General features: G+C 41.2%; 2 protein-coding genes across 3 annotated transcripts in view; one reads left to right on the top strand and one right to left on the bottom strand.

Annotated features, from left to right (window-relative positions):
• The window catches only part of CBR4 (carbonyl reductase 4), a 291,935-nt gene that overhangs the window by 136,767 nt on the left and 136,036 nt on the right, over window positions 1-19,132 (bottom strand). The gene's annotated exons all lie outside the window — the stretch shown is intronic.
• Window positions 1-19,132, top strand: part of PALLD (palladin, cytoskeletal associated protein) — a 215,441-nt gene that overhangs the window by 79,145 nt on the left and 117,164 nt on the right. For both annotated transcript variants that reach the window (XM_053402876.1, XM_053402878.1), the window contains exons 3-9: window positions 3,873-4,051; window positions 4,430-4,490; window positions 5,316-5,421; window positions 5,856-5,930; window positions 6,701-6,842; window positions 7,536-7,559; window positions 17,685-17,804. In XM_053402876.1, coding sequence (XP_053258851.1) covers window positions 3,873-4,051; window positions 4,430-4,490; window positions 5,316-5,421; window positions 5,856-5,930; window positions 6,701-6,842; window positions 7,536-7,559; window positions 17,685-17,804 — 707 coding nt within the window. The remainder of the gene's footprint in view (window positions 1-3,872; window positions 4,052-4,429; window positions 4,491-5,315; window positions 5,422-5,855; window positions 5,931-6,700; window positions 6,843-7,535; window positions 7,560-17,684; window positions 17,805-19,132) is intronic.

Here is a 19,132-nt window from a genome sequence, read left to right as displayed (position 1 = left end):
GAAATGGTCCAAGGGGTCATTCAGTCTATTAAACAAAGCTGTTGCTAAAAGCACAGCACTTTTGAATATTAAGTTGTGCTACCCTTCTTGGATAATTATATGAAGAAAAATATGGCTGCCCTTATATACTGGGGGAAGCAGCCATATCTTCCCCTTTACTGTGCCCCTGGCTGCCTTACAGTGTCCCTAAAAGCAGCCGACAGTAGTTCTGTAAAAGAAACAGGAAGCCATTGGACCATCTTGTACAAATATAGGTTGGGACTAACCATGTACTAGAAAGGTTTGTAAATATTTCAGACTTACCCACATGTCTACATTCTGATCCACACTTGATCCAGCAGGTAAGGAATGGAGAGGTTCACTTCTAAATGCATAATGAAATGAACTCCTATCCTTCATAACAAGATAAGAACTTAAAAGGGCAGCTTGATCAGACCCAAAGCCTGTCAGGTCCATCATTCTGTTTTCATGGCGACCAGCAAGATGCCTGTGGGATGGCTTGCAAGCAGGTCATGGGCTCAAAAGTGGTTTTCTGTTCAGGAATTCTCATTAATTCCTTTGATACTGTAGGTGTTATATAGTGATTGTGACTAGTAGCCATTTGAGGGCAGATGCCACCATACATTTAAAGTGCATACAATGCACACTTGAAGCACACAACTTCCCCAAAGACTCCTGGAAATTGTAGTTGTTTTTGTTTTTGCAATTCATCTTTATTAACATGAAACCACAATTTTGGTTTCTTGTTGATGAACATGTAATTCTAAATCATAATAAAGAAAAACAAAGATATATTCTTAATCATTTGATTCATTGATATTCTAATTACCTCTGACTTCCCTCTCCTCCTTACTTGGGTCTTTTAAAGTTCTTGGTTGAATGCATATCATGATAAATCTAGGTTGCTGGTAACCAACTTTTTCACTACTATTTAATGTTTCTCATTACAAGAGTTAATCTAAACCAGTCAAAATTTTTAGTTCTCCACAGTGGTCTTTCAGGCATTGTTTAAATATATCCATATTTTACTAAATTTTTGTTTCCCTTGTCTGCCCTGTCAGTTTATCCACCTCAGCATATTCCATCAATTTAATCAGCCAATCTTTTTTTTGATGGTATGGTCTCACTTTTCCAATTCTGTGCAATCAAAACTCTCGGGAATTGTAGTTTCACCCTCACAGAGTTACAGTTCCCAGCACCATTAACAAGTGGCAGTTCCCAGGGTTCTTTTGAGAAAGTCTTGTGCTCTAAACGTGTGCTGTAGATCTGTGGCCTACTTCCCTTTTAAAGTTATCCAAGTTGGTGGCAATTGCTATATCTGATAGTGAAATCCAACTTATCTATGAGTTTTGTGAAAAGTGCTTCTTTCTGTCTGTCATGTGTGCCCTACCATTCTGCTTCACTGAATGGACCTGGGTTCAGGTACAGAGAGAGAGGAAACCTTTTCTCAATCCATTTTCTTCACAACATGGGTAATTTTATACACCTTTGTCATATCCCCCTTCACTTGCTTTTCTCCTGCCCAAAACTAAAACAAAAACTAAAAGTTGCAACCTTTCCTCATAGGGCCAGTCTCTTGATCATTTCTGTCAATCATTTCTGGCTCTAACAGCATCCTTTTTTTAGGTATGGTAACCAAATCTGTGTATGATATTCCAAGCATGGTTGTAAAAAGGCAAAGAATTCGGGAGAGGTAAATCTTGCATTTTGTTTCAAAAGAAAGCATAGCGGTTAGTACATAGTTGCCTCTGGGTGAAATTCGATCTGCCAGACTACTTCTTGTTTGGAAAAGGAAGGGTCTGTCCACTGAAAATGAGTTATAAGTCTTGTGTGAGAAGTGGTATCTGCAGAGTGATGTGATCTATCCTGTGAGCGTTAACCTCTAAAACATTCAGGGCATGGAGGGTATAATATACAACATGGTTGTGTCAATTATGTATCTGCAAGAGAGATTCAAGTGTACTGTATTGTGGAATAGTATAAACACTCAGAAGACTGCTTGCCTACCATGGCTTGCAGCTGATTTAGGACTTTGTAACCTCTTTTCTACTTGATTCAAGTTACTCTTTAAAAGTGGGGGGGGGGGTTAATACTACTAGTTGAAGTTCTGGACAATGTTAATGGTCAACATGACTGCATGCCTTGCTGGCTGGGGGCATGAAAGCTGCTACATTGGAAGGATGTTGTTCCTTTTAAATCTCAACAAAACAGAATGTCCCTGTGTTTCTATCCAGATTCTTAGAATTGCTTCACCCAGTATTTCTCCTCCTCTACACATGCATTAGTATTCATGGCACAGAAAAATGGTAATGTGTGAAAGCGATCAGTATTCACTTGAAATGAAGAGATTATGGTCATTATTAACGCCCAAACTTGGTGTGCATAGTTGAGCATCCATAAAAATAACTGGATCCAAGTGCATTCTTTTTCTGTGGATCTGAGAGAATTGGGTTGGGGTGGTATATAACTGTGAAGCACTCTGAAACTGTAGATTCCTGTGGCATGATAAATCTTTCGGAATGGTTATGGCTATGGCTTTTTTAAAAAAGTATAGTTAATGTGCCCCTAGTTTTCTAGCCTTCAGGGAGGAGTGGGGTTGTTTGAGGAAAAAATGGTTTAGTGCTTGTTTTCCAGTGCTTGACTAATCCCTAGGTAGGACTTGTTAATCTTCTCATAAATTAATACTGTGCATTCGGCTTGCAACTACAACCAGCCCCTGAACGGTGTATTGTGGGATATGGGACAAGATAAAGATTGTGCCCGAAGCAATATCAGTTGAACAAAACCTGATTGGCACAGCTAGTCCACTGTTGCTTGTGAGGGCAGGCATTGTTTGATCAAAAGAACAGCCATGTATCAGTTAATTGATTGGCAGGGACACCCTCACATGTCCAATTATTGTGTGGTCAAAATGATCAACCCACTGTTATACAAAGCAAGCATATTTTTGTATCAGGCTCCATGGGCCTCCTGTAGCATTTCCAAAACAGAGTATTTGGTGGGATGTTTTGTTTTTTACTCTGGGGGCTTAGATGCCAGAGTCATAGAACTGTAGAGCTGGAAGGATCCCCTAGGGGCGCCGGTGGAGGAAGCGGGGTGCGGTCTGCCCCAGGTGTCATCCCTGGGGGAGTGACTCCGCCTCTGCCTAGGGGCATCTAGTCCAACCCCCTTCAATTCAGGATTCGCAACTAAAGAATCCCTGACAGATGGCCAGCCAACCTCTGCTTTAAAACCTGCAATGAAGGAGAGTGATGCTCTATACCATCTCAATCTGCCTGTTGTCAAGAGAAGCAATCTCTTATCAGAATGGCTCCTAGCAATAGATTCCCTTTTTAAAGGAAGTTTCTCCCCTGTTCATTAAATGTTTGGGGAGGGATGGAGGGGGACAGTATAGGCTCCATCACCATCTGATCTCTGCAGAGTAATTGCAGCCTGCTTTTTCAGGGTTTCCAGTTGCACGGGTAGAGCCCTCTGCACGTGTGTTTCTTTCAGACTTTGCAATGAATGCATGTAGATTACCGGCTTCCCCACCCTCCCACCGCCACAGAGTTCTTGAACGTGGTAATAGCAACATATGGAAAAGGGCTATGTTTGCTGTAATAATGCAAACTTTAGGAAATGCCTTCCCAATGTGCCTTTAGCAAGCTGTCGACTGACATTCTGGTTTCTTTTCATATTTCACTATAAAGAGTTTTCTGTGAGATTCTTCATAAACACAGCAGTATTTCTGCCACTGATATCGTCTGTGAACTAATCTTTTCTCATTTTAATCATTTACGATTGTAGCAGTTTTATAATACAAATATTGAAAAGCGCTCCTCCTTCCCTGACCTTGCTCTGTGTTTCCCCTTTCTATGGTGTATTAATCACAGGTGGTTCTGCGAGGGCAAAGAACTGCAAAATTCTCCCGATATTCAGATCTGTTGTGAAAGTGGAGGGCTCCATACACTAATTATAGCAGAAGCCTTTGAGGACGACACAGGGCGCTACTGTTGCCTGGCCTCAAATTCTGTTGGTTCTGATTCTACATCAGCAGAACTGTTTGTTGAAGGTAAGAGAGAGAGCATCAACTGAAGGTCACAAACACAAAAAGAAGTGAAAACATTATGCTTTAGATGCCATTGGTTCCAAGAGCCCAGGCATAGGCAAACTCATCCCTCCAGATGTTTTGAGACTACAACTCCCATCATCCCTGACCACTGGTCCTGTTAGCTAGGGATCATGGGAGTTGTAGTCCCAAAACATCTGGAGGGCCGAGTTTGCCTATGCCTGGTCTAAACCCACCTGGAATGGGGCTCATTACCATTCAGTAGTTTTAAGCACAATGCTACAGTGATGGGAGTTTTGTTTTGTTGTTGTTTTTTGAAGTGTTCTGGACTCCATGACAGCATCCATCATCCTTGAACATACCCTTTTCCATCCCCTGTAGGTGCCAGCTCTTCTGATTCTGACAGTGAGGTTTTCAGATCAAAATCTGGAGCCATGCCACAGTAAGTTTACATAGCAAAACTTAATTATACACTTTGTATCTAGGACGCTTTGGGAGGATTATCGCAAAGTTGTTCTGCTTCACCTCTTGCAGTCATTCCGTGGGGGGAAAAGACTAACCAGTGTTAATTAATGATCAGATCCTGTTAAAATATTGCATTGCACGTTAAACATGGGGCAACACAGATACAGATTCTGGTTCAGAGTCTCCATTTAGAAAGCCTTTGCTGCCTGTACATTGTTTTGCAGAAGCAGTGAAGTACATGTTCATACTTCTGCATGTATTTTTTTACCATGTACTTTTCACAGATAGTTATCACCTTTTAAAGCTATGCCTTACATTCTGTTATATCTGAAATTGAGACATAGCAATGAATCATTTGTAAACCTTTAGTGAACACATGCCCTTACTTTTCTTAGGTTTTGTAACTGAGTGTATATACACGAAGATGAAATGCATCAAATATTGAGGGCAGATTTCTGAGTGCATTGGAAATATCCCTGTTTGAACTACCTGCATTTTTTCTCCTATGGCAAAAGACCCCAAAGATTCTCTGAATAGAACATTTTGCAATTTTGTAATAAAACCTTAGGGTTAAAGATTCATATTATAACTCTTTTCTGCTGTACTGGAAAAGTGGATGTGCTTCTGTTGACTGGTTAAAATCCCTGATCATGGCAGACTTTGGGTGGCCTTCAGCAAGTCACAGCCTACCAGAAACTCAACTGTTCCTCAGAAATAGGTTGTGCTTCACCCAAAATAAACATGTGAAAGGGAAGCATTTTATGGCAAGATTAACTGACTACTACTTGTTTGACTTATCTAGGGCCCAGAAGAAAAGTACTTCTGTTTCTTTAACGATAGGATCTTCTGCTCCAAAGGCTGGCATCACTACAGCAGTCATCCAGCCTATTTCTGTGCCTAATCTGCAGGTATGTAGATGTCTCAGTTCTAAAACATCAAAAGTTGACTCAGGTTCTTGGTAGCACGCTGTGACATGTTTGCACAGGACTTTGCAGATAAAACGACTCTCATCCTTCCTACCTTGGACTTCTCTTAGACACAGTTTCTGCATGTGAAATGTCATTGATTGCCTGGGTGACAGAGTTAATTCAATGTTAAATGGCAGTAGTTGCAAAATTTGGTTCTCAATATACTTGCTCTATTATAAGTGGTCAATATGGTGGGGGCAGGGGACTGGGACTGTTTACAGAATCAGACACACACACAAAAAAACACCTAATGTAGCAGGAATAGGTATACTTTATTAGTAAATGTGTAAGTGAGATAAGGATATATCAGTGCAGGAATTTTATTACTAATGGTGCTGATGGTTTGCAAATTTCTGGGTTTAACTGTTTTCCAGGTCCAAAGTCCTACTTCATACCTCTGCAGATTAGATGGATCAAAACCTAGTAATGCTGCACCTATTTTTACAAAGGTCTGTTTTTTCCACTGAAATGCTAATTCTATGGTTTTGGGATGAAATAGCAAAAAAAAAAGTGCAAAGATAATTTCAATCCTATTAAACCTGCTGAATAAAGATGGGTTCCTTTATTGTAGGATAGTAATGGATTTCTAGCAAAGAAACTTTTTCTGTAATGATTTCTTTCTATTTTTTGCTATACAAAAGAGGCAGAGATATATATCTTTTTTCATTCACTTCTCTTTTAATCATTTCTCAAAGTATCACTGTAGGCACTAAAAAACCATCATATGGCTCACACCTTCAGTGTAACTGAGAATAAATTCACATGAAAATTCTCTTGTTCAAGTGCTACTGAAATGAATACTGTGTGCTTGTACAGCTTCCACCTTCTCCCAGATGGGTTGTGCCCAACATTTTATCAGTTTTGATTGCACATGTTCCATGACTGCATGAGGATGAGTTCATCCCTATCTTAGCATATCAAAAACTCTCTCTCTATACACACACACACACACACACACTCCAAAATAGTTTTAAAAATGTCTTGTGATCAGAGAGAGTTCTTTCTGCTGCCAGCATGGTTGTAATTTAGATTTCCAAAATAAGAATTTACTCAAATTAATTGCTGTGCCACCATTAAATAAAGAAAGAATGGAAAATAGCATATGCATTGCTGTAATTATCTGCAGGTAGTTTGTCTGCTGACAAGGTCGAGGCTTTTTAAAATATATATATATATTTGGGGTTGGAGGTTCAAATAATCTGTTTATCAATTTTAACAGGAGCTACAAGATTCAACAGCAAGTGAAGGACAAGTTGTTGTGCTTGAGTGCAGAGTGAGGGGAGCACTTCCTTTGCATGTCATTTGGTCTCGGCAAGGAACCGAAATACAGGATTCTCCAGATTTCCGAATTCTTCAAAAAAGTAAGTGGCAGATTAATTGTTGGTTCAGATATCCCTGCAGTATAAAAACAAATGGGGAGAGTCTATGCCTCAGGTTTGTTTTAGTTTGCACAATTACTTTTTAGGCTCAAAAATTCATTATAGTATTCCCTTACCCTTTACTTGCATCTATCAGATTACTCGATGAGTAATAGTTAAGTTTGTTATCAAATATTAAAGGTAAAGGTAAAGGTACCCCTGCCCGTACGGGCCAGTCGTGTCCGACTCTGGGGTTGCGTGCTCATCTCGCTTAAGAGGCTGGGAGCTAGCGCTGTCCGAAGACACTTCTGGGTCACGTGGCCAGCGTGACGAAGCTGCTCTGGCGAGCCAGCACCAGTGCAGCACACAGAAACGCCTATCAAATATTACCCTTCTATAAAACAGGAGTGGAAGACCTGTGGCTCCTCCGGATGTTGTTTGGACTCGAGCTCCTTTGATCCCTCATCATTGGCCAGACAGCCTGATGGGATTTCCTTTCCTTCCCCCCGCCCCCAACAATTTATGTACCATTTAACACTGTATTCTAAGCTAAGTTGGAACGCAATGACATTAGAGGGCCACAGGTCCCCATCCTTGCCATAAAGCCTTGACCGTTGTATATGTAATGGTTTTCTAATGCATTTTGTTCTTTCCCCTCCTATTCCCTGTTCTTTCTTTGGATGATGTGATGTGCAGAGCCACGATCTGCCGCTGAACCTGGTAAGCATCTTGTGAAAGAACCATCTTTGTTTGCTTATTCTTTGTGTGTGTGGATTGAAGGTAAATAGCGTAATGTTTCTGCAAGGGACTGGTAATATGAAACCGCCTCCAAGACAGCCTATTCTTTATCGCAGACTTCAGACCCTGCTACTCTGTACTTTACGTCAGTTTCATTATTAGTGAAACAGCAAATCCCATCCAGACCAATGTGGGGAGGCCCAGTGGAGTGAGCCTTTTCAAAGAACTTGCTCTCAGAAAATTGCATTACCTTGCAAGTTGCTTAATCGTCACAATTCAACCCCCGAAACTACTGGCAGGTTTTCATTAGTATCAGACTACTAAATGTTAGATTTCCTCTTCTCAAATATGTGCTAAATAAAATGTAAGCCCATCCATCCTTGTTGGGTTTTTTTAAAGCCTAGTTCAGCACTCCTTTTAGTATATTAGGGCAGAATTCAGCCAGTCTAAAAATGCAAATGGAAGGAGCTTGTTTCCCCACTTTTATCTCCCTTTGTAATGCTTTCTGCAGTTGTTGCATAGAAGGTGCTCTGTTCGCCTGAAAGTTCTGTACAGATGTTAAGCATTATTAATAGTTCAACTCCCCCACCAGCCATCTCTGGACAAATCCCCAAGCAATTTCACAAGGGAAGCTTCGATCAGGTGCTCCAAGATCAGAGCTACGAGGCTGGCAGCATTTAATCTGTTCCTTCCGTCCCCTCTAGATCAAAGAGTTGCAAAGAGGTGGATCCCCACCCAGTCATGTCACATTTCAGTTTTGTAGCATTGTTTTCGGTTGTAAGGTGGGATGTGAGGTTGTGAGGTAGGACACGAGAAGAGCCTTGCTAGATCAGAACAAGCATCCTGTATCCCACAGTGGCCAGTCACATACTTCTGGGAAGCCCACAACAGGACACAAGAGCAAACAGCTCTCCCCTTCCCTATTATTCCCAGCAAAATGGAGGCAGCATATAGCCATTGTAACTAGGAGCCATGGTTTTCTTTATTCTCCATGATAAAGGTGTGGAACTGATGGTAGGAGATTCTAAACCAGGGAAGGGGAGCTTGTGACCTTCCAGATGTTGATGCATTGCAGCTCCCATTGTCCCTGACCATTAGCCATGCAGGCTGGGACAATGGGCCTTGGAGGGCCACAGGTTCCCCCTTTGCTGTTCTGGGTTGATAATGCGAGGATGACAAAGTAGAGTAGTTGAGCAAAGAAGAAGTCAGAGGTCTTGAAGCAAATGAACTTTAGGAATAGAGAATCCAGTGAGCTCAATATGGTCTACAGCAATTGAAAGCAGCTTTCCAGGGTTTCAAACAGGGTTTTCCCCAGCCCTACCTGGGGTTGAACCTGGGACTTCTCATATGCATTAGCCACTGAATCACTGATTGAATAAGCCAGTATACAGTGGTGGAGTTCTTTACTGGAAATGCCCAGCAGGCCAGAGCAGATGAAATAAATGTTTGAAATAAGACTGTGAGTGGCTCAGAGGAGCAGGCGGAAACATAGGGCACCTCGTAGCAGGTTCCTCAGTCACTGCTGCCAACTGTAAGTATAACTATGGGGACATGAGGGGATGAGAGTGCAAACTGGCTCAGCTTCAGGAGCCTGTCCTTCAGGCAAGGGCTTCAGAAGAATTGCAGCCAATTAAAATACAGGTGCTTGCAGGAGTGTTACACTTCACATGAAACACTCCATTGTCTGCCTCCATTCCTAAAGTATTTTCTTCCTACGTTAAAATTACCGGTGCAATAAATAGAACAGGAAATCAAAGAGGACAGCTTTTATCTGTGCATCTGCTAATCCCCAACAGTCAGAACAACAACAGCAAAAATCCCAGGATGGCCAGTTGCTGCATACTTATAGGTCAGGCACGGTGAGGTCAAGAGTGGGGGGGAGCTGTGCTTTGTGGATTCAGGCAGCTGAGCGCTTATGAAACAGGTTTTTCTTGTCATTGCAAACTTGTATCTGGCTAATGTGTTTTACACTCTTTTCTCTGTCTAGACGGAAATCAGCCTGCATCACAAATCTCTTCAGACTGTTTTGAGAATTAATAGCCAGTCAAATTACTTAAGGCCAACATCACAGTTTGTCAAGTTACCTGCTCAATGCTACGGTTATTTTGACATTTTGACTTTATACTGATTGACTCCTTCAAAGAGCAGTCTGTTTTAGGAAGGAGGCAAGAAAACCTGCAGAATCATTTGCCAGCTGTTGATGCTTTGGCCATTACTCAGCTGTCTGGAAGCAGCCACAAAGTATATTGAATTTCTTTAAAGCAATTGTCTTGTTGGTGTTCGAAAATGCTGTAGTCAGTATCTTTTTCTTTTCTTTTGGGCTGCGATTGGGGAATTGCTGAACAGAAAATCTTTCAGAACACAGGGTTGAAAGCATTGGACACACACATACCAAAAAACCACCCTTTTTAAAAAGTTGTTTTCTGGTTTGGGGGCATATATTTGCAAAACTACTAATGTCCCTCTTTGAGCTGTATTCCAGTCTTCCAGCTCTAGTAATGAGCCCTAAACAAAACTCAATATCTTGAACGTGAAGAGGGTTTTTATGTCAGCAGGGTCTAAGCATCCTGCACCCCTAACAGCAGGAAAGGAGCTGTGCTGGAACAGTTCATAAATGTTGCAGCTGTGCTAGTTTCTGGGGGGAGAAACCCTGAAGTCAAGGCACTGTGTGGGCTCCTCTCCCATGTGGCTCTGGGCTCCACGCTGTAGGAAGGAGCCACGCTTGAATGGTTCCCAAGATGCAAAGGTAACGTGAGAAGGAGGCAACAGATGTAAAGTGCAACCTTTACATGACTATGGATAGGGGGGAGAGGGCCTAGCTGCAGAAAAGCAGAAGCTAATGTAACAGCATGGAAGCCTCATTATAGGACACCTGGGAAGAAATACACCAACTCTATTTGTAGTTCAGAAATAACACTAACAGAATCCAGAAGCTTGCAGCAAATTGGTTAAGCTGCTAATTTATTTTTGTCATTTTAAAGATAACTCTGAGGTCAACTGAAACAGTCTAATGGTGTTGATTCCACTCTTTTTGTAATCCTCTCCAGCTTATTCAACATCACACAGTACCATTGCATCAGCATTGCCCCTCCTGCGTCCCGCTGCGTGTCGGAAGCTAAATTTCAGCGACAAGCCAGCTCGACTCAATTCGGCTTCCTTTACAGTTCTGAAGGAATTTTACATGAGGAGAGCAGGCTCAGAGATGTTCAGCTCCCAGCATGCAGAGGGGTTGTGGGAACAGCAACAGTAATGAGGCAGAGGGGGCAAAGCTAACCAGTGCAGTGAACCCCTTGTGCAGTGGAGAGCCCCTGAGTTCAGAAAGCCTGAATGGGGCTTGCAGCTTCCTTCTGTTCCCCATACTGACCCGAATTTGAGGCAGGGGCAGTGGCAAAACAGCATCCTGCTCTGATGACAATGTGGAGTGTGAGGCAGAAGAGATAGACATGCCTGCAGTATATTGAATTTCATGAGACACAGTTTCTTCCTACCATTTTTTCCCCTGTTACATATGCCGTCTTCAGTTGAGCTCTTTGGATTTCTTTGGGGAGCCTTTTCATGCACAGAGGAACTGAAGCCCTAGGCCTTTTCCTCTAGGAAGGGGAATGGTTCAACTAATAGATTAGGCTGAAGAACAACAAGGTTGCTGCCCGATAAAGAAATCCGAACAGGCAAAATAGCTTGGGGAGCTGATTCAGCATTTTAAGATAATCAAGGAGGGGGAAAGAAGGGTAGGAAATAGGAGGCTAAAGAATAAGGCTGGAGACTTCTGTAGATAAATTATTTAAACAGCAGACTTTTCCTTCCCTGATAAAAGAGAATATATTTTACAGTTTACTTGCCTTTTGGGTGTCAGCTGCGGGAGCCAGCTTGTCTATATAATTGCGTGCTGTGCTCCTACAGAAATGACAGGCTTTATTTTCAGAGTAGTGATTTCATGAAATTCCAGTATATACAGCTCCTTGATCAAATCCCACCACTACCACCTCAACTTTTTTTAAAAAAACACATTGCCAACAAATGAGTCCTATTTTATCTTTGTAAGAAGCTTGTAAATACCCTTCCTCTCTCCCACTGGTGTAATGATTGCTTCTCTCTCGTGCAGTACGAGAATGGAGAACAAATTTAAGTTTTATCATGGCAGCAAAATGGCTTTAGTGGGCTCTGGACACAACTGGAGGTCTGCATGTGTCGACTTAAAAAAAAAATTGTGACTGAAATAGGAGTTTGAACAGGAGGACCTTAGAGCCCAACGAAGCATTTTATAATGTAAAATAAATCCCTGTTAAGAAACAAATGCATTAACAGAAGTCTTCAAGCCAAGCTTCCCTCAGGGGGAAGCCATTTCCTAGGACAGAAATAGTAAGAAGGTTGGATGCACAAGTGACTATGTAGAGGGTTTGCCTGTTTGAGTTTCCAAAGTAGCATACAAAGGGAAAGCTGGCAAATCTCCATGTCGGAAAGTTATGTGAAATCTTCCTACTATTTTGTGCTCATGCCACTCTCCCCCTCTGGAAGTACCAAAATGTGTGTGTATGTGCTGTGCCCTTCACACACTGTTGCAGCTTCCTCAAAGTCCCATTTCTATGATGCAATTTGGTGTGGCTGATGGCCACATGTGAAGTTGTTCCCTCATTGGCAGAACAGATTGTGTGTGCATCCTCCACACATTAGGCTCCCTCTTTCCCACCCAATCAGTATCATGTCAGAAAAGATGTATGCAGCCTCACCTGGCCATGTGGTTGCACCATTAACTTGAGTCTACAGCTATGCCAGAGGACCAAGTAGACACAGCTGTGGCTGTTACGTATGAGGGACACCAGTATGACTTGTACTTGCTATCCCTGCTTCTGCGTATGCCTCAAGTGGCTCTTTCTGCAGAAGCACATGTCCTATGAGATGGCAGGGCTTGCCACCAAATACGGCAGCCCCACATCATATTGTCCCCCAAACCACTATAACACGTTATAGCATTTTCCCTGTGACAGGGTAGCTTCATGTCCATTTCCTTCACTCCCGCCAGCAACAGCAAGGGACGTCTCCAGTAATGTGAAGTTCTGCTCTTGGTTTCTGTGGGAATGTCTCCTCCAATTATCAAGTTGTCAGGGCAGCTGAGGAACTGGTAAAATGCAGCCATAATTTCTCAGGTTGCTTAATTTTGAAATGTCAGCAAGTTTTTCCTCATACCCCCATTACTTCTATTACAGACTTTAAAGTGTATGAGCGTGTGTGTGTGTGTGTGTGTGTGTGTGTACACACAGAGTTTTTACAACTGTGATCTGATAGCATCTATTGTTTTACTTGGGACTTCGCTGTAGAAACTGGATTGTCTCAGGTTTCTAACAGGAGTCTTGAAAAAGAAAAAAAAATCTGTCTCAAAACGTTTTTCTTTACCAACATACTTTTCAGATCTACTGTATCACTATTGAATTCATGGTCATTTAAAACCTGGAACTTGTTTTACTACAGACAGGACCATGGTTGAATGTGGAACACAAGTCTGATTTGTTTCAGTTAAATAAGTTTTCTATATCAGTGTATAGTATCATTGCTGTGGGCATGTTATGCTGTCTTGCTCTAATGTCTTTATTGTTGCTTTGAATCTCTGGCAGTGACAACTTAATTATGTTAAAATAGCTTAATGAAAATGTCTGCTTCCTAGAACTTGACAAAGGAAAAGGGGAGACAAAGATCACAGTTAAAAATCAAAGCTGCAGTGTCTCATTTTTGGTATAACCCAAATCCTATGCATATATTAACAATTCCAGTACAAGTAATCACATGAGGTGGGGCAGTGGCAAGGCACACTCTAAATATGTCCCCCCCATGAATGTTTAAAAAATGTGTGTGAACCCTCCATGGATACAAAATGCTCCCCACAGCCAACTCATGGAAGGTGACTGAGGGTGGGGTTTTTTTTGGGGGGGGGACAAAGCTACGGTGCTCATACCCGCTCCTCATATGCCCCACCAGCATGTGATTTATTTGTACTGGAATTGCAGTGCAGGCACAGGGCTACATTTACAGCCCAGTTCTATACATCTGTAGTTCTATAAGTCCCAACTGAGTTTAGTGGGATTGACTGCTAAGTGTGTGCAGGGCTGCAACCTTGAAAGCAAGCAGTCTAGTACCTATTAGGCCTTCAAGAGCTTTGGAATAGTAATGAGTATTTGATGCTCTTGCCTAGCAGTTTTGGCTTTGGATTTCGGTTAAAGGGGAACCTGGGAAATGCAGTGTTTTGTGCTGAACCAGCTGGCCCTTTCTTTCAAGGAGAGGCCTACATGTTGCAGAATGTTTGTTGCAATAAACAGAATGATGCTGTATTCAGACCTTATAATGCCGTGTTAAGTGAAAACGTGAGGGGGGTGTTTTTGGATATGAGTGAACTTAGCCCCGTATGTTGTTGTCGTCCTTGCTCTTCACAAGATGGAGGGAGACCATCGGAAGTGCGCACACATTTTAGAATCCTGAAAAATTAGGACTCTAAAGTTATTTAGGGAGCCTCTCCACAAGTAAGAAGCCTCTCTGCTTCAGACAGTTGCCCTTCAGCTCATCATGGAGAGTGATGAGAAAATTATCATGCTTTTGTTTCAAACTAGTCTGTCGGTCCTTGCAGTGCTCCCCCCGCTCTGCAAGTATTAATATTAAATGTGCAGGCCAGAAAAGGTTGTATTTGCACAATGCATTTCAAAGTGCGCTTCTTCAGGGGGGTTGCAAATATAATACAGTGGTACCTCAGGTTAAGAACTTAATTCATTCTGGAGGTCCGTTCTTAACCTGAAACTGTTCTTAACCTGAAGCACCACTACCAGCGCGCGATTTATGTTCTTATCCTGAGGTAAAGTTCTTAACCCAAGGTACTACTTCCAGGTTAGCAGAGTCTGTAACTTGAAGTGTTTGTAACCCAAGGTGTTTGTAACCTGAGGTACCGTTGTAGTGATTAACTGCTTATAGGATAATACTATTTAAACAATTGTGTAATATAATAAAAATGAAACAAATAATTAAAATACCCGTGGAAAAAAGATAACTTTTAGACTTCTGTAACATTCATAGCTACAGGGAGAGGAAATGCCGAAAAAAGTCTAAATACAATTAAGAACTAAAAAAGAAATATGAGGGGGAAAGTAGTAGTTTAGAAGTGAAGTGTTTATCAAGATGGATGTTGTTCCAACCTGACCCATGGACTTGCATGTGATTGTCTTCTTCCTTGACAGGTTAGGGTGGTTATGAAAGTAGAAGAGAGATTCAGTGGCTGCCATCCAACCCAAAAAGAAGCACCTTTTGCTGGAAAAGCACCAGCAAATATAATTATAGGACAATTTTTTTTTTATTTGCATGATCTGCTACTATTTGAGAACAAGCTGGTGCAGATTGAAACTTCCAGTGCCAGCTATACTTTTATTTTGTTTTGATTTTATTGGATTCTTCATATAGGTTATCTTCCATATTATTTCCTGCCGTGAAGTTTCAGGCTGGAGTTGGTTGGAATTTAAATCTAGAATTTAAAATAAATGACAACTTTGTAATTACTGCACAGATAACTAGCAAGCATCATTCTCACTGGTTGTTGTTGAAGAAAAGTAGCGGTCCTTGAACTTTTTGTGCATTCTTATTCTTGGAGAGCCAACTGACTTCATCAATTTTCTCAATATTTTACCGAATTATTCTACTTTTTAGCACTTACATTCCTGTGAAATGTATAACTTCCACATGCAGTTAACATAACAGAATAGCATTACATAAAAACAACCCATTGTCTGAAACTGCTGGTGTAAAAAGTCTGCCTGGTTGAAAACAACTGTCTTGCCTATTAATTGTCTGATGTGATCTTTCATTAGTCATAATCTAGATCAGATTAAAACTGATGTGTTCTGGTAAGTAATTCTAGACCACAAAATTTTATGTCATATTCCACAGACTGCTCTGTGCTGCCAACTAGTTGTTCTTCTGTCTGGCAAGGGGATGGAATTGTATACTGGACATTTTTTAAATCAGTACTTCATTTTCAGACTGTCTCCAGCACAGGAAGTCTTTGGATATATGATAATACATGATAAAAAATTTTTAAAGGAAAAACAGTTCAACTTAATTGAGACACCAATCAGCTGCCACTCACTACATCTTGAAGAATTGCTTCCTGGGTATAATAATTTAACTCTAAGAGGAAGACAATCATGGTGCGTTCTGCATGGCTGCATTACTTTCCTACAAATGTGGATACAGTGAGGCTCGAAATAGAAAAGGTCGTCCCAAGTTTCTGTATTCTTTCAATGAGACAGATATGAATGTATCACAGCACAAACCTATCCATGTTTATTTGGAAGTAAGTCCCTTTGAGCTGAACACGGCTTACTCCCATGTAAGTGCACCTAGGAGTGCAGCCTTTAAAATGTTAACAAGAAAACCTTTTGAGTTAATCCAGTCTTGAGGACATTTGGGCTACCTGTGTATTCTGCTAGCGTAGCTAGACTAAGAACCGACCAGGATTGCTCAGAATGTGCAGATACGAAGACGAAAAACACTCACCGGTTGTTGTTGGTTTTTTGGTGTGTTTGGGGGTTTTTTTGAAAGAATAAGGGAAATGACCAAGTTGGCTTGTTTTGAAAACAATTCATAGTTAAGATTATCTACACTTTGCCAAGTTTAAATGACACGGCAAGCTGTGTGTAGCTAATCAAAAATGAAAGTGAAAATTTCTGAACTCGTCCTTGGAGCCAAGCCAGTGAAACTGAGGCTTACTTTGGCTCTTTCTTGTCAGGCTCATATAAAAGTCAGTGTGATGGTGTCTGAATCTACTCAATCTATCGTTACTTAGTAGATTTTAATAATGACAATAGTGACATAAAAAGAGCTACAATAAAAAACAAAATCTTAGTGTAACCATGCTAATGGAGTTCCTGCTTCCACCTGAAGCTGCCTGCTTGTTGTGATTGAGCCTTTTTTGTCAGAGGTTAGGCAGGGGAAAGTCTTTCTATAATGGCACGTTGACCCTAGAATGCTATCCCAGGGACAGCATTGTTTTCTTGGCAGCCAGATTTACTGGGGTTTTCTAGGCACCAGGATAAGGTCTTTTTATATTATGAGTCTGGTGAAGTTAACTGAAATTGCTCCTGTTTAAACTTTATCAGTTCTTTTCCGTTAAAAAAAAAATCTTGATTCTTATAAGCCAGCTTTGAAACATGTTTGATAATCTAGGAAGGTGGGATGGGTGTGTGTGTAACGTTTAATAATCTAGGAAGATGGGTTGATGGATTGATGAAACTGATGTCAATGAGTTATCAGTAGTGTAGGATGTATTTAAGATGGGCAGAAGAAATGCATACTACAGTGGTACCTTGGGTTACATACGCTTCAGGTTACATACGCTTCAGGTTACAGACTGCTAACCCAGAAATATTACCTCGGGTTAAGAACTTTGCTTCAGGATGAGAACAGAAATTGTGTTTGGGCGGCGCGGCGGCAGCAGGAAGCCCCGTTAGCTAAAGTGGTGCTTCAGGTTAAGAACAGTTTCAGGTTAAGTATGGACCTCCAGAACGAATTAAGTACTTAACCCGAGGTACCACCGTATTAAGAAAATCTTGAGGTGGATGCAGAAGGGTCAAATTGCATTTGGGGAAAGTCAAGCTTTGTCCCACTTGCTAGATTTCTGAGGGAGAAATAATAGTTTATTTCTTATTAAAACTCTCATCTTAAACATATTTTATCTGAAGTAAGTTGCACTGCAGCAAGGCTGCTATGTAGTGCAATATGGCTGAGGTGCCACTTTCCAATAAACACCAATATCCCTTCCTAACCAAAGTGCTCTTGGTTTTCTCCAGTAAGCATTCTTTTGGATATCAGCCTCATTTTAATTTCCTGTTTTTGATTTCATTGTGATTTGTGTGTGAAAATAACCACAGGGATCCAACAACATGGGTGTTTGTGTGCTTTACTCTTCTGGTTCCTCACTTCCCCCTTGGGCACTGTTTTTGGCTGTTGTGCTTCTTGTTTAACACACAACATGATTTCACAATCAAATCTCGTATTCGGACACATAGCAGTTCCAGTATATCTTGTGTGCTCACACATCTGGTTTTTTTTCTCTTCCCTCCATTCCTTTTTTTTTAGAGGAGATATGTACTCTTGTAATCGCAGAGACCTTTCCTGAGGATGCAGGAACCTTCACTTGTACAGCAAGAAATGACTATGGATCAGTCACAAGCAGTGCAGAGCTGACCGTGCTGTCAGGTATTCAGCAGTGTTTAATGTGTATGTGAAAGTCAGTGATGTTTTTCTGGCCACTCTTGGACACAGCTGCAGCTGTGTAGTGAGACAGTCCCTTCCCCCTTCTGGGTGCATCTCATGTTTAGTCTCTGATGATCTTCCCACATCCTGTAGCACTGACTTGATTACTCTGCGTCTGGGTAGGAAGAGTATGTAATGTTGACATGGTGAAGAGGCTTCTACATAATCTTCAAAGGCATTTAGGAAATAGGAAAGGGGGCCATATGGATCTCTCTCAGCCTCCAGAAATGCAGCTGCTAATTTTGAAGGTCAAGTACCATCAAATGTGTGCAACTGAAACAGTGTTGCCTCTCCTCCCCCAGAGGATTGTGAGCAGCTATTTGATCTCTGTTTCAATCAGTTCACTAATTGTGTGAACCAGACTCTCCTGGTGTTATGCACTTGCAAGCACAAAGAAAGGGGATTTAAAATCTAAGGATAAAGGGCAGAGTCAGAGTTTATCTCATGTCTTTTTAAATGATATGTGAAACACCCAGAAGAAAACCTTAAGGCGCTTTTAGGAAATATTACAGCAACTGGCCCTAAAACTCTTCCATTCAGTCAGATGACGAACTTGACTGATAGCCCATTAAAAGCACGTATTGTGAACCATTGACTGCATCCAGTTAATTACAAAATAATTATTCGTGTTTTATTAAAATCACAGTAATTTTATCAATAAATATTTTCAATAATTTAATATTTGGGGTACCATTCGACTAAATTCTAATCAGAGCAGACCATTGAAATTAATGGCCCTAATGTAGCCATGTGCATTAATTTAAATGGGTCTACTCTTATGAGTAAATCTTAGTTGAAGAACAAACACCCTTTGTCTTACACTTGGGAGGAAAGTTTTAAGTAGCTCTGGCAGATTTTAACACCAAGCTTCTGAGGCTAGGTGGCAGCAGAGGCAAAATGGAAAAAGTTGAGTTTCTACAACAGGCGAAAATGCAACCCTCCTGTCAGTGTAAAATGCAAAACAGAAATGCATACAAAAGCCTCAGAAAAAGTTGGCGGTTCTCATACACAGTGATGTGGAATATCTGTGGTGAGTGCTAACACAACTGATCCATCAAACTGGCTCACTCAGCCAGTGCTGAGCATTCATAAATCAATTACTGTTCTTAACTGGCAACTAGCTCGACCTACATCATGGACAAACAGCAGTGAATAAATATTCATTAAGATGATTACATCAGCTCAAATGTGCATGAGAACTTGAGAAAGGCATATGCCTTTTGGCATAGCTGCTATAACTGAAATGCTGACATCACCTTCAATGAACTAAT

The sequence above is a fragment of the Podarcis raffonei genome, chromosome 9 (assembly GCF_027172205.1).
Source record: "Podarcis raffonei isolate rPodRaf1 chromosome 9, rPodRaf1.pri, whole genome shotgun sequence".
NCBI lineage: Eukaryota > Metazoa > Chordata > Lepidosauria > Squamata > Lacertidae > Podarcis > Podarcis raffonei.
Note: the sequence above shows the minus strand (reverse complement) of the source record. Positions and strands in the feature narration are given on the sequence as shown.